We start from the raw sequence: 15,074 nt of genomic DNA on the forward strand, positions 1-15,074 counted from the left end.
ACAATAAACTCAAAGATTTGCAAGTCCGCTACGACCGAGCCAGAAGGGACCAGATGCGTTCATTTCGCTACAATATCCGACTCAGGATGTCCGGCGCTGAAGGTGTTAGAAACGCTTACTACGAGTACGCGCGTCTAAAGGCAGACAGAGTCTTATACCTAAGATACAGGATTCGAAGCTGTACCGCAACTGATAGGGAAGATAGCAGTCATTCATCAGATGAGGATATGGAGTGAATTTGCTTACTTTCATGTTCCAAGTCGAACCATTTCAGTTTTTCAACGGAGCCCATTTTGACTTAAGTTTTTGTGCACTATGTGATATTTAGAATGAGCCATATAGGCCGCACATATCTCTGGCAAACTTTTGACACGACTTGATGTGATACAACCATTTGATAGGCCATGTAATATGCTACCATAAAACAGATTATTGTGGAACAATCATTTGATAGGCCATGTAATATGTTACAATATTATATTTGTTTATTTGGTGCAATGTCTATTTTCTGTCTTGTCCGCAGGTTTATCTTGTAGACTTTTGTTTTACGTGTAGTGCGGTCCTCCTGCACTTACTAATAGAACAGATTAATGTGGAACAACCATTTGATAGGACTGGTTTGGCTGAATCATAACATATTTCCTATGTGATACAACCATCAGATATTATCGTTCGTTGGGATTGAGGATACTATTGAATGGAACTAATGTAATAAAATATTGGGTAGGACTGATTTGATACCACTGGATAGGACGCATGTGATACAACCACCGGATAGGACTGATATGATACAACCACTGGATAGGACTGATACAACCATTTGATATGACTAGGCCCTAGGGTGATACAACTACTGAATAGCACTAATGTGATACAACCACGGGATAGAACTGAAACAACCATCTAGGTTGATATAATCTGTTGATAGGACTGGTGTGACACAAACATTTGATAAGACTAATGTAATACACCACTGGTTAGGCCTGATGTGATATAACCCCGGGATAGGCCCGATGTGATATAACCCCTGGATAGACTCATTTGACACAGATATTTGATAGGCCACGTGATGCAACCATTTCATAGGACTAGTTTGGTACAACTATTTCATAGGGCCGGTGTGATAAAACCCCGGATAGGCTGATGTGATACAGCCATTTAATATTCTGATGTGATGCAATACAGCTATTGGATAGGCTGATGTGATACAACCATTGTATAGGCCGATGTGATGCAACCATTGGATAAAACTTATGAATGAATGAAATGGGGTTAAACGTCCTACTGTTTTGCCCCACTGGACTAATGAAGACGGATACACGCCCTACAGTGTGCAATGTGGGATATTTTGCCGGGACAGCGGCGCTACGACCTACTCTTATCGAATTCCAACTGCCAGAGGATCTTTAGGTGCAAGTCAATGTGTACAAGGAACCTCAGTTTTTCGTCCCACCGGAACGACTAGGAACTTATGAATGTTTCCATACTGAAGTGTAAAATGATAACATAGAGATGTGTTTATTTGTAAGAATATTATTTAGTAACTATATAGATGACTTGTTATACGATCATATTCCATTCAATAACAATGAATAAAATGTTTACAAAAACAAACAACAAATAAACAACAATATCTAATTTCGTATCTTATTATTAATAAATAAATTAAATAAATGTCCCCGTCAACTTTTTGACCATTCAGAATAAATCGGGCCGTCTACTAAAATCACAATCAGGTACTAGTTAGCATAAACAAAACAAAGTGGCGAAGATAATTTGTACCACCATGGGCAACGGGGACAGTCTTTGAGTTTCACTCTCTCCACGACAACCCCAACACAATAGGCCCTACAAATAGCAGTCTTTTCGTGAGAAGGGAGGGGAGGGGGTGGTGTCATGCGTCTTGTATTCTTTTACTTTTAGTATGCAATGATACGGGGTTTAACATCCAACTTGTTCTGCACCAGACGTACATACGTCATGTATTGTATAATGAGTGAAAGTGTGCCCGGGCAACCAACGGTGTTTCCCCCTAATCGAATTCCAACTATCAAAAGCTTCTTTTACATAATACATTATGTACACGGGACATTGGTTTATCGTTCCACCCAAACGACTAGACATTGTGCCTTGACAGACTCCATCAAAGACGAAGGAAAACCACGGTGACCGATGGGTCCCGAAAAATTCAGGTCAATTTTGAAGACAAACCATGCGCCAATCTTTACATAAGCCACCAAACGGCCCGGAAAAGAGCCGAGCGCTTAGTACTTTAAATAACTTGTCGATGAGAATGGCTGTGGATGGTTTGTCTTGTGAATTAAATTGTATTTTGTATGTCAGTTATATGATGTACAAAATACTTGCTTTAAAGTAGGCCTACGTGAAAATAGTGGTAGTCTATTGTCAGGTGGTTGGTGAGGCCGGAAATTCCCGAACGCTTCCGATATTGTACAATGTCTTTACTAAACTTACACCGTTTGCCTACAATTAGCTCCGTTTGAGTTGACCGACATATTAAGTCCTAAATCGACGATTTTAGTCGAAATCATGGTCCCTTCTGTCAATTACCGTAAATGCTATTTACCCCTTTGGATAAATATTACTTTTCGATAATTTTGAATAGTATTTATTATGCTTCCATTTAATAAAAATCTAAAGGTTTTATTAGCCTTTGTGTATATGCCAGATGTAAAACGGAGTATAACTGCATTACAAATTTTTGGATATGGCAGCCATTCAGGGCAGAGATGTATTCTCGAAGTAGAGAAGACAGTAGTTCTCTGTGTCCAGAATTTATGCAATGTTTATTGTATTGCTGAAAAACGTTAGGGTTAGACGTCACATGGATTGTTCCGTAAGAAAACGGTCCCACTACCCTTCCAACCAGCCCGACAATAGACTTTCCCGAAACTAATATTCCAAACTGGGTGGAGACTAGTCATTTCTATCATATTGTATAACGGTTCCATTGGCACCTAATAACTAAACAACAAATAAAAATATAAAGACATAGGTATATATAAATATTGCAATATATAGTGTAAAAATAGATTATATAATATGCGTGTTTTAAAAATTGTAGCTGTAGGTGGTCTTTGGTTGTTATAGCCATTTCTGGGACTGACAATTCGCCATAGGTTTCATTCAAGAGCCATTTTCCATTAGTGGTTTATTTCACATCAATTTAGAGCCAGTAGAATGGCTACGAGCCGAGGCGTATCCTTACAGTTATAATTGCCAGTTCTGATTGACTGACAGGGAAATTAACAGTCTGGAGAATTTACCTGTTAGTCAATTTACATGCCATCAAAAAAAAACTTCAAAGATTTTTACCTTAAAACACAAAAAATACAGTTGAATCTATAGTTCTTATGGTAACCTCACATTAGAGTAAAATTCTTTATATTGTTAAAGATGCATTATGCAAGAGCTAAATCTGTTTATTACAGGTCTTTGTTTGGGCTTCAAATGTTATATAAATTATTATTTAAACATTTATTCACATGCCAGGCCCTAATCAACTCTCTAACCCATCAGATGGCTTAGATATTAAATGCATTAGACTGCCTGCATCATATTTACACTAAATCTAAATCATATGTATGATTGACTCACTGGTGTGGCGGGTTGACTTGGTACCCGTTTTGGCTATTTTGGCTCAGCATCTTAGCATAGTTAAATGATAGACCTGTATAATATACAATAACATATAATAATAAGTAACAAATATTAAAATAAATAAATAACAAATTCAAAATACGAAACCAGTGGTCTGACAATTTACCTCATCCGTCAATTAAATTAGGTATTTTAAAGAATTGCTATACAATAAATATACTTAAATTAGGTATTTTAAAGAATTGCTATACAATAAATATACTTAAATTAGGTATTTCAAAGATGCATTATGTAAGAATTAGAGAAAGAGCAGTCCATTCTTGTTATAATAGTTAAAAAATAGATAATCTACACTTAAAGGACAATATTGGTGCCAGTCATTATCACATATGTGATAGAGCTGGTTAAACACATTCCAAATATAATTTTAACACAGAGATCATTGCTACGATAGCTAAGTAATACAGGTTTCCTGAATCGGAAGTGACGAACGCCAAAGGAAAACACGAGTCATCTCTCTATATAAACTGACTGATGTGACGAGTGATAACAGATACACGGCCGAATTTCTGCTCACTAATAATTCCTTCGAAGACCAAAAGTTGTTATATGGGACTGTAAGAGGATACCTGACAATTCAATAAAGTAATTGAATGTCATTAGATAAGAGAACACGAGAAAAATAGAAATAGTCCATACATTCCCTTGTTTATATTCATTTCTATACCTTATAAAAACATGGTAATGCAGAGACTTTTTCTGTTTTTCTTTCGTGTTCACTTATTTAGTGGCAGTTAATTCTTTTTATGAATTGTCAGATATCCTCTGACAATCTTACACAACAACTTTTGGTCTTCGAGGGAATTATTAGTGAGCAGAAATTCGCCCGTATATCCGTTATCACTCGTCACATCAGTCAGTTATATAGAGAGATGACTCGTGTTTTCCTTTGGCGTTCGTCACTTCCGATTCAGAAAATATGTATTACTCAGCTATCGTAGCAATTATCTCTGTGTTAAAATTATATTTGGAATATGTTTAACCAGCTCTATCACATATGTGATAATGACTGGCACCAATATTGTCCTTTAAAATCATCGCCATGGAATGGCCAAGAGAGTTCATTATGGGTTTGCCATGTAAATAAATATTTAAAAAATAATTTATATAACATTTTAAGCCAGAAAAAAGTTCTGCAATAGGCAGATTTAGCTCTTACATAATGCATCTTTTTAAATAATTTCTATACAATAAATATAATAAAATTTGCAGATTTTCAGTGTAAAAAAACTTAAAGCTTTCCTTTGTGGTAACGAAAAAATGTGCATATATAGATAATGAGATAGAGATAGAGAAATGGGGTTTAACGTCCACTCGACACAAACCAGGTCATTTCGGGACTAACATACGGTTCAAATTTATTTCAATAATTCGCTTGCGCGTAGGGGTCTTTCGCAGTGGGAGGAATCCGGAGGACCCGGAGAAAACCCACAAGGTTGGACAGGCGACCCTACTCCTTGTCACATACAATCGGGGAATCGAAACCACGCCAGCTGACTCAATGACAGCTTTATGATACAACACGTGATATCACAGTATATTATGAAATTTATCACACAAGCGATATCTACTGTAGAATGTGTTATTGAGTGATAAAATGAAATTAAATGGGGCTTAATGCCCTACTTTTCTACTCCATCTGTGCTCATGAAGACGGTGATTTGCCAACGTGTAAGCTTACACAAAAGGTTTTTTGTTTTTTTGTCCCATTCGAATGACTAAATGATGTTCCTTGCCAGATTCTCCAACTTGCAGCACTGACAAGGGGAAACCACGCCAGAAAATCCTGAGGAACTTTCTCGGCCAACACTGGAATTGAATCTGGGACCTTCATGTTATCGAGCCAGCATCTTACTCACTGAGTCACTGTGGCTCCATGGATTAGTCATAGTTTTCTCTTAAAATTGATTGAATTAGGTATGTCACACTACGGATATATCAGAACATACAATCGACAGGATAGGTTTCATGACAAGATACTTGGATAATTATTCTGAATGTGGAGATTTTAAAAATTAAGTAAAATATATTATGTGTTATATTATAAAATATATTATGTGTTAAAAAATTAAAAATGCATAGATCTACCGGTATATATAAATCAAATTCTTTTGCTTAGAATTTAAAGAGATTTGCCACCAAATTTATGTTAAAAATATAACACGAGACTAACGAGATTGATGAGATTGGCATTAAGAATTTCAATTATTTATATTTAATTAAGAATTAAGAATAGAAAATTGAGTAAAAAAAAAACTGGGGTCTGACTCCAAACAAAAAATTTTGGTCCCCAAGTCTTATCTTCAAACCCAGTGCATATTAATCCAACTTTTGTCTAAGATTTTAAACAATTTACAATCTGAGATAGGGACTGTGAAGAATTATATGCAATGATGCCGTCAAAACTATTTGCATTCTGTGAATGATTATAAGTAACCTGTTTTAGCTGGCTAACGTCTGATTTTTGTGCCTCCATTAACTGTTTAAATGAGATGATTCCTCCACCCAGCGACAGTAAAATGGCGTGGGGTCCACAGCAATCCCATTTATATATGCTGCTTTTACTCAACACGTAGGCACTAACACATCCTAGTGCTGAACAGATTAATTTGTAACCAGCCCCAGAAGCAAAATCTAATTGAAAATTATCGCTGAGTTTCTCTTTAACTTCTGTGTCTTCGCTTGTACTCATGATAATTCTGGTATTGTTGGCAGTGGTGGGTGTGGTCAGAGATGATAGTTTGATATCATTATAACATATACCCCATATTATCTTCTCACTCCATCTATCAAATAAAGAAGAAATAAAAATAATGTTCCATTTCAAGAGAGGGATTGAGAGAGAAATGGAGTTTAACATCCACTCGACACAAACTAGGTCATTTCAGGACTAACACATGTTTCAATTTTATTTCAATAATTTGCTCGCGTGTAGGGGTTTTTAGCAGTGGGAGGAAACCGGTGGACCCGAAGAAAACTCACCAGGTTGGACAGGCGACCCTACTCCTTGTCGTGTACAACTGGGGAATCGAAACCCCTCCAGTTGACTCAATGACAGACCTTATGACACAGCGCGCACATGCTAACCATTCGGCCATCCAATCCACTGTTCCAATTCAATAGGGAGGGCTAGCTACAATATTAGTTTGAATAATGGACTTACTATTTCCAATAAATCAAAATACCCCAAATGTCAGTATTTAATACTTACTGTTGACTGTGCTAATGAAGACAGGCCTCATCCATACAGTGTGCTAACAGGGACATTTTGCCCAGACAGCGGCACTACAGCCTACTCTTATATTGAATTCCAACTGTTAAGGGCTCTTTTTACATGCCAGTTTGTTGAGTTTAGATATTGTAGTTATTAAAGGGTTGTATGTAATACTTACTTTTGTTGAGTTTGGGTATTGTAGTTATTAAAGGGCTGTATGTAATACTTACTGTTGAGTTTGGGTATTGTAGTTATTAAAGGGCTGTATGTAATACTTACTGTTGAGTTTGGGTATTGTAGTTATTAAAGGGCTGTATGACCACACCTAATATAGGTAATCCTGTAGACTTTATAAATACTCCTACTAATACAGTTACACATTGTAAACCTTCATCTATTATACCCATATCATTCTCTACACCTATATCACCTTGTATATATTGATTAGTGGAATCTGAAATAAACAAAAGCAGACCTTGTGAGATAGAAGCTGGCTTTGTTCTATAAAATTTGACTTTGTTACACAGATTCTGATTGTGTTACATAGAATCGGATTGTGTTAAACAGAATCTGACTGTTAAATAGAACCTGAAAGTGTTATATAGAATCTGACATTGTTAGAATCTGACTGTGTATTCCAGTTCAATTATTAAATACCATTGAAACAATTTAATCTGACTGTGAGACAGAATCTGACTGTGAGACAGAATCTGACTGTGTTAGATAGAATCTGATTGTAGGGTGACCCACCATAAATAAATATCTCCATATATCTCGACAATTTCGCCACAATATTTATATATATGCCAAGCCTCAAATCAGTTTCACACAATTATAGTCACTAAATAAACGATCATGTTGTACTTAATAAGCTATGACCATTAATCATCTATAAATAATAGACTGAAAACTGGTTCCATGTGTCGTCCATAACATCCAGACACTTTTGAGTAAAAGATAGGTTACGTGCCCTTGTTTTAAAATTAGTCTCGCTTAACCAGTCTATCGACCATTCTAGGGCTGATTGACAGGTCGGGATAATCAAGACTACTTTTTTACGAAACATAACAGAAAGCTAGAACAAGAAATTGAATTTAGAAATGAGCAGGTTAGCTAGCTCAACAATTGTTTTAAGAAGCTTGTAAAAGTAAAATGAAACTACTGCTAGTATCATGTTCCTGTCTAACCCGAGTGTTTCTGAGATATTATTTGTACTAAACCAAAAGATGCCGCTCTTAACGGTACAGTTAATGATAAAGCGATTTAAAAAATGAAACGAACGTAATTTCTAAATCTGCTGTAATAACCAAGAAGCTTAATTTCACTGCTATTCAAAATCGTCAACAATAATTTTTTTACGGCTGTAATAGTTGATAGATTTGTAGAGAATTGCACGTGCCATGGCTATTTATAGTATCATACTGTCAGAAAGTTGGCCTCGACACGGCGAATGTGCACGCTTCAGTGGTAGTCTCGAACTATCAGCGGTGGACTGTATTTCTGTAGGTGCGTGGGCCACCCTACTGATTGTGTTAGATAGAGGCTGATGGGAGAAATGTGGTTTAAGGTCCAACTTGATACTAGGTTATTTCCCCGATTAAAAATTGGTATAATCTATTTCAATAAGTCACATGCAGGAGTTAATAAAAATGGGAGGAAACTGGTTTTGCAATCTTTCCATTTTCGGCCTTAGGCCTTGGATTGGGTTTTGTGGGAAGTTCTTCCCTTTTTTTAGTAAAAAACATATTGTTTGGTAGATGTTTTCTTCTGCTTCTGGATTGGTAGATGTCTTCGTTGTGGGATTAGTGTTTAGGTGCCAGGCCCGTCTTATCGTGACCTCCACTATCCTGCTAGTTTGGTAGATGTCATCTTTGTGGGATTTGTGTTTAGGTGCCAGGCCCGTCTTATCGTGACCTCCCCTTACTCCCTTATCCCACTCTGTAGGTTTGATGTCTATTTTTTGCCGGAATAGTGTTTAGATGCTGAGTCCGTCTGATCGTGACTCTCCCTTACTCCACTATTCTGCCAGTTTGGTATAAATCTCCTATGTAATTTAGTGTTTAGATGCCGAGCCCGTCTAACCATGTCCCCCTCTTACTTCACTATTCTACTTAGTCCAACTGTGTCCATTAGGGCATGGATTTGTTTGAAGATTTGCAGTTTCAGATCTGGTCTCGGGAAGAGTAAGTTCTTAGTGTTGATTGGTATGTTGTTAGTCTCCATCATTCTCACTATAGTTCCCTTCTCTCCTCTTTGTATACCTCGCAGTCTACCAGGACATGGTTGGTGGTACATTCTTCTCCGCACTCACAGACGATGACTTGGTGTTTGTAGCCTCGCAGCCGCTCTTTCACCCTTAGTTTCGATATAAGTCTACAAATATCTCTTCTAGGATGATTGAGTGTTGTCTTTGTGTAGATTTTGTCATCCAGTCGGAATCTGTATGTGTCAAGTTCAACGAGTTTTAATTCCCAGAATGAATTGACCTGTCTTTTAACCATACTGTAGATTTCCGTGGTGCTGTAGTCTATGGTGCAGAGTGGTATGTGAATAGATGTCTAAATAGTAATTTATATAACATATAAACCTAAAAAAAAGACCTGCAAGAGGAGGCAGAGTTAGTTTTTATTATGTAATTACAATTTGTAATCAGTTGTGTAGTGAGTATGATTGAGTATGTGTATTTATTAAGTAGGTGTGACTCTGTGATATACAATATGTGTGGATATATATTACAGAGTGTGTATTAATCAGATATCTATGTGTAATGAGAGTGATTAAGTACTGTATGTACCTATTAACAGGTGCATTAAATAATTATATACAGATTGTGTATTAACTCAAATATTTAGGCCTAACAAGATTTAGCAATCTGTTTTTATTTACAATAAACACAAGGCTTCATTTGGGAATTTTTGCATCTGATTAAGTCAGTTTTAGTGATTTTTGTGTCAGATTAAGTCAGTTCTAGTGCATTTTGAGCATCTATTTGCCTATATTTACCTATATAGTATCTATCCATACACTAATAGCTATATATATACCAATATAGGATTTATCCACACACCACTATCTATACCATACACCAATATCTATATATTTACCGATACAGGATCCATCCACACACCAATATCTATACCATACACCAATATCTATATTTACCTATACATGTATAGGATCTATCTACATTTACCTATAGGATCTATCCATACACCAATATCTATATTTACCTATAGGATCTATCCATACACCAATATCATCTTTATCAATAGTGTGCGTAAGTTGTTGTATTCTCTCATCTATAGGTAAACATACTGTACTGTGTAGACACTGACTTAATAAACCTGCTGCTTTATTATTACCATCTAAAACTTTCACTGAAACATTTATAAAACCAAGCACATATCAAAACGTTACAAAATAACAAGGGTTGGGTGACCTGGTGGTTAAATGTGTTCGCTTTAGATCATAAGGTCTATCACTGCATCTAGTGGTGATACAAGGTTTCTGAGTAATCTAATATGTGTGCTTTAAATAATGTCTGTCACTGAGTGATGTTGCGTGTTTTTAAACCCATGCTTGTACCTGACAAGGAGTAAGGTAGAGAGAGAGAGAAATGGGGTTTAATGTCTACTCGACACAAACTAGGTCATTTCAGTACTAACATATGGTTCAATTTTATCACAAGGGGAAAAAGGGGAAACCACGTGGGAAAATCCTGATGAACTTTCTCGGCCAATGCAGGCTTCCATCAAATGATAATCAGTGACTATAAAGAAATATTAAAAGATTAGTATTCAATAATACACTACCATATCTTACCAAGCAATGACTGAGTTTCAGTCTCGGTTGAACAAAGTTTAATTGTGATTGTCTCTCCCAGTGCGTTTGTGAATTTATTAGTTTCTTCACCATATATGCTATCTTCTAGACCTGAAAACTATATAAAACCAGTAACCATGACGAATTAAACGAAACAAACCAGTATGTCAGAGCATAGTAATTATTCTTACTGTATGTAAGTGAGAGGGATAGAAATGGGGTTTAACATCCGCTCGACACAAACTAGGTCATTTCGGGATTAACATATGGTTCAATTTTATTTCAAAACCCACGAGGTTGGACAGACGACCCTACTCCTTGTCACGTACAGCAAGGGAATCGAAACCATGTCAGTTGACTCAATGACAAATCTTATGATAACCATTCGTTCCCCCCCCCCCACCCCATCTTGAATGTAAGAAAGAGCATTCACCACACACATCCATTGATACCTTGTCTTCTGTCTATTTTTTTAAAATAATAAAATGAATTGAGTCCTATTTTTCAGCACTAACAGGGTTAATGAAGACGAGGTTACACCATACATGTAGTGTGCTATGAGCGATATTTTGTCCAGTGTTTTTGCCTACATGTAATAGTATTAAAAGGTCAATGGTTCTTTTACAGACATGCCAATAAATATACATATGGGCCTGAAAAACTAGGCACCTTTCCTTGCAAGGATTTCCTTTCTGCACCACAGTCAACTAGGCTGGAATCACCAAGGAACTTTCTCTGTTAATTATATAAATTAATGGCACGAAACCTCTAACTCAATATTTTCAATTATATTACAAATTAAAAACACAGATTATAATTCACTACTTGTCCATTTCAATCTGTAATGATGTTGTTATCTTGCTATGAAAGTATGGGATCCTAATCAAATATTTAAGACGGATGTCGGCTGTTTCGCAACCTGGCTGTTTCGTACTTAGTTCATTCGTACCTCAAATTGATTCGTACCTTTACCTATATGTTGTTGAAATCAGTTAAAAGAAATTGAAATAAAGGTGAAACGATTTGATCAAATCCAACGGCTACGGTAAATTTATAAGAGTGGCTGCAGAGCCATAATTAGAATATGCACAAGATTAGTTTGTTTTCCTAAATGTGTTTGAAAGAAATTGAAATAAAGGTGAAACATAATTAAACGATTTGTTCAAATTCAACGGCTGCACTAAATTTATAAAAATGGCTGCCGAACGAGCATTAGCTACGATGATTTAATAACAAAAAGCGAAATTTATGCATTGATAATTACATGAATATGAAACATTTAAACCATATACCACAGCCTGATAAAATAATGAAAAGAACATTTTTTTTATAAAAATGGCTGCTGAACGAGAATTAGCTACGATGATTTAATAACAAAAAGCAAATTGTATGCATTGAAAAAGAAAAAAAAAATCAACTGATTTCAACAACATAGGAAAAGGTACGAATCAGTTTGAGGTACGAAGTGAGATACGAATGAACTAAGTACGAAACAGCCAGGTTACGAAACAGCCTGCACCCTTTAAGACACAATGAACTTTTATAATCAGCGAGTACAGAGTTGTGTTATTATTTGGTGTCGGGTGTCATTTGGTATAAATGAAGAGAAACATATCCTACAAGACAACAAGGAAGTAATTAGTAATGGCTGATTCACAAACAATAAAATAATTTTTTTACTTAATCTAATCTTACAGTTATGGCATATACTATTCAAAAAAAGTAGGGGATATTTGATTTTGGGGGCATAATACTAAAATATGCAAATGACTACGAAAAAAGTCACTATAGAACCTAACAGAAGAAACATTTCCAGTTACATGTGACGCCCAAACGCACCAATAGCTACCGCATGGAATGCAGGTGATGCTTGGGATCATCATGGGGGTCCAACCCAAGATTTGCACGACTCTGACTTTGAATGTTACAGTCATTGTGGCATTGAATTCCAGGGTGGAAACATCAGTTTAATTGTTTTAGTGACCAGAAAACAAATTTTGATATGCGTCGGCTTACCCAAAATGAAAGGTTACGTGCCCTTGGCATGCTACAGATCGGCACAACACAGGCGGTTGTGGCGCGGACGATGAATGTTTCTCAGTCTGTCATAAGCAGGCTATGGTCCAGATACCGTGATACACAATCTGTACAGGACAGACCACGCTCAGGTTGACCAAGGGCGACAACTCAAGCCCAGGATCGATTTATCCGTACCTTGGCCTTGAGAAATCGTGTCATCACATTCAGGCAAGACGTCGTTGGTGTAGGGATCGTCAACACTGGGATAATCGACGCTGGAGCAATGTGATGTTTTCAGATGAGTCAAGGTTCACTGTTGATTTTTTGGACAGACGTAGGAGGGTGTGGCGTCGTCGAAACGAGCGCTTCCAAGACGTTAACGTCATCAGACATGATCGATTTGGGGGTGGTTCTGTTATGGTGTGGGGAGGCATCACTGTTGCTGGAAGAACGGCTTTACATGTTGTTGCAGGGCGTGTTACAGGCCAGTACTACCGGGACAACATCTTGGCAGTCCATGTTGTGCCGTTCGCACGACGTCATGGCCGCTGTTTCATCTTCCAGGATGACAACGCAAGATGTCACAGGGCCAGGATCGTTACAGGTTACCTCCAACAACAGAACATCACCACATTACCTTGGCCAGCACTGAGTCCCGACCTCTCCCCCATCGAGCATGTCTGGGACATGCTTGGACAGAGGTTACGTCAACGTCAACAACGTCCTGCCAATGTCCAAGAACTTGCTGCTGCGTTGCAACAGGAATGGGATAATCTGGACCAAAATGACCTTAGACGTCTCATTAGGAGTATGCCACGTCGGATCAATGCTTGTTTGGCAAACAGAGGAGGATTTACCCGTTACTGACTTGGTTGTGATGCTGTGGTAACTTTGCTGTTTGACCCCGGGTATCATTTTACCCTTATAATGGTCAGTCTGTGCCTTACTTAGTTTAACGATCATTTGGAATAAATCAATGAATGTGAACTTCATTTCATTTTGTCATTTGTTTCTTCGTCAGTTTCATTAGGTGACTTTAATAACACTTAAAAATCAAATATCCCCTACTTTTTTTGAATAGTATATTTGGCACATGGAACGTAAATGGTTGCCAGTATCCCAGGTCTAGTGTGTAGCTTATTGCTTGAATCATAGCACGATCAACCTGTCACATTTCACACATTACTGATAAAAAATAAATATATCTACATTTAATACCTTTTCACTTAAATCATGTCTGACCATTTCTTGTATTAACACATCAGCTAGTGTCTTGAAATCTTGAAGAAACCTGTCATTCTTTTGCTCTCCTTTCTTTTCCTCAACCAGTAATTGTAGTAAAGCATCATTAGATCGGATGATTGTTGCGATATTTGATCCTTTCTTTGCAGAACAAAGGACAGCAGACATTAAATCACATAACAGCATTCTGAAATGTACACAGACGCCAATATTACTATTACTGCGTCAGAAATTTACACTTTTATAATCTGGAGTCACAGCAACCCTGTGAGGAGAGAGAGAGAGAGAGAGAGAGAGAGAGAGAGAGAGAGGGTTTAACATCCACTCAACACAAACCAGGTCATTTCGGGACTAACATATGGTTCAAATTTATTTCATTAATTCGCTGCCGCAAAGGGGTCTTTTGCAGTGGGAGGACGCAGAGAAAACCCATGAAGTTGGACAGGCGACCCTACTCCTTGTCACGTACAACCGGTGAATCGAAACCACGCCAGCTGACTCAATGACCATTCGGCCATTCAACCCCCCGCTCTGCGAGGAAATAGCTGGCTCACTTAACTATAAAGTCCTGTATAGTCAGGAAATCTAAGTTGAGTAGTTATACCGGTGCTTGCTGTCTTGCATGTAAAAAATCAAATGAACCCTTGGCATTTTGACAGTTGGACAAAAGTCCATGTTTTTTGGTCCCATCCGAATGACTAGAGTTAATATTATGAGTTGACTATAAAATATATTTTTTTAACTAAATTTATTGTACTAGATCCAAGAATGATTTTCTGAAGATGATAAGCTGCAGGCTATGCTTAGTTTTACTTTTACTGAAGAAAAGAAGACAAATACTCGATTTTCCAGTCAGCATATTATTTCCATATATTAAAATATGTCTACATAACCGAGACTACAACTCCAAGCATTACTATCTAAAGGATACGTCCGAAAATAGGCTATTTCTTAAAATATTCCAGGGTGACAGGGCAGACGTGCATAGATTTGATATCAACAGATTATAGGGGGGATTTAATGATAAATTTATAACAAAAATTCTCTTGAAATAGAAAAATAACCTGGTATCTCCGTTCTCCTGAACGACCACTTG

At 37.1% G+C, this 15,074-nt stretch overlaps 1 protein-coding gene across 2 annotated transcripts; it reads right to left on the reverse strand.

The window, feature by feature from the left end:
* Positions 1 to 1,517: 1,517 nt before the first annotated feature.
* On the reverse strand, positions 1,518 to 15,072 carry LOC126807668 (inositol polyphosphate 1-phosphatase). 2 transcript variants are annotated; one of them, XM_050532416.2, is made up of 7 exons: positions 15,043 to 15,072; positions 13,955 to 14,165; positions 10,718 to 10,835; positions 10,126 to 10,272; positions 7,175 to 7,349; positions 6,119 to 6,467; positions 1,518 to 3,691 (listed from the first exon to the last, which is right to left on the reverse strand). In XM_050532416.2, exons 2-7 carry the CDS (start codon positions 14,162 to 14,164, stop codon positions 3,662 to 3,664), a joined length of 1,029 nt encoding a protein of 342 aa, XP_050388373.1. In that variant the 5' UTR covers position 14,165; positions 15,043 to 15,072; the 3' UTR covers positions 1,518 to 3,661. The 2 variants fall into 2 exon arrangements, with proteins under 2 accessions (XP_050388373.1, XP_050388372.1); XM_050532415.2 differs by lacking the exon at positions 1,518 to 3,691 and having other exon boundaries at positions 4,669 to 6,467.
* Between the last annotated feature and the right edge of the window lie 2 nt (positions 15,073 to 15,074).

The sequence above is a fragment of the Patella vulgata genome, chromosome 9 (genome assembly GCF_932274485.2).
Source record: "Patella vulgata chromosome 9, xgPatVulg1.2, whole genome shotgun sequence".
Taxonomy (NCBI): domain Eukaryota; kingdom Metazoa; phylum Mollusca; class Gastropoda; family Patellidae; genus Patella; species Patella vulgata.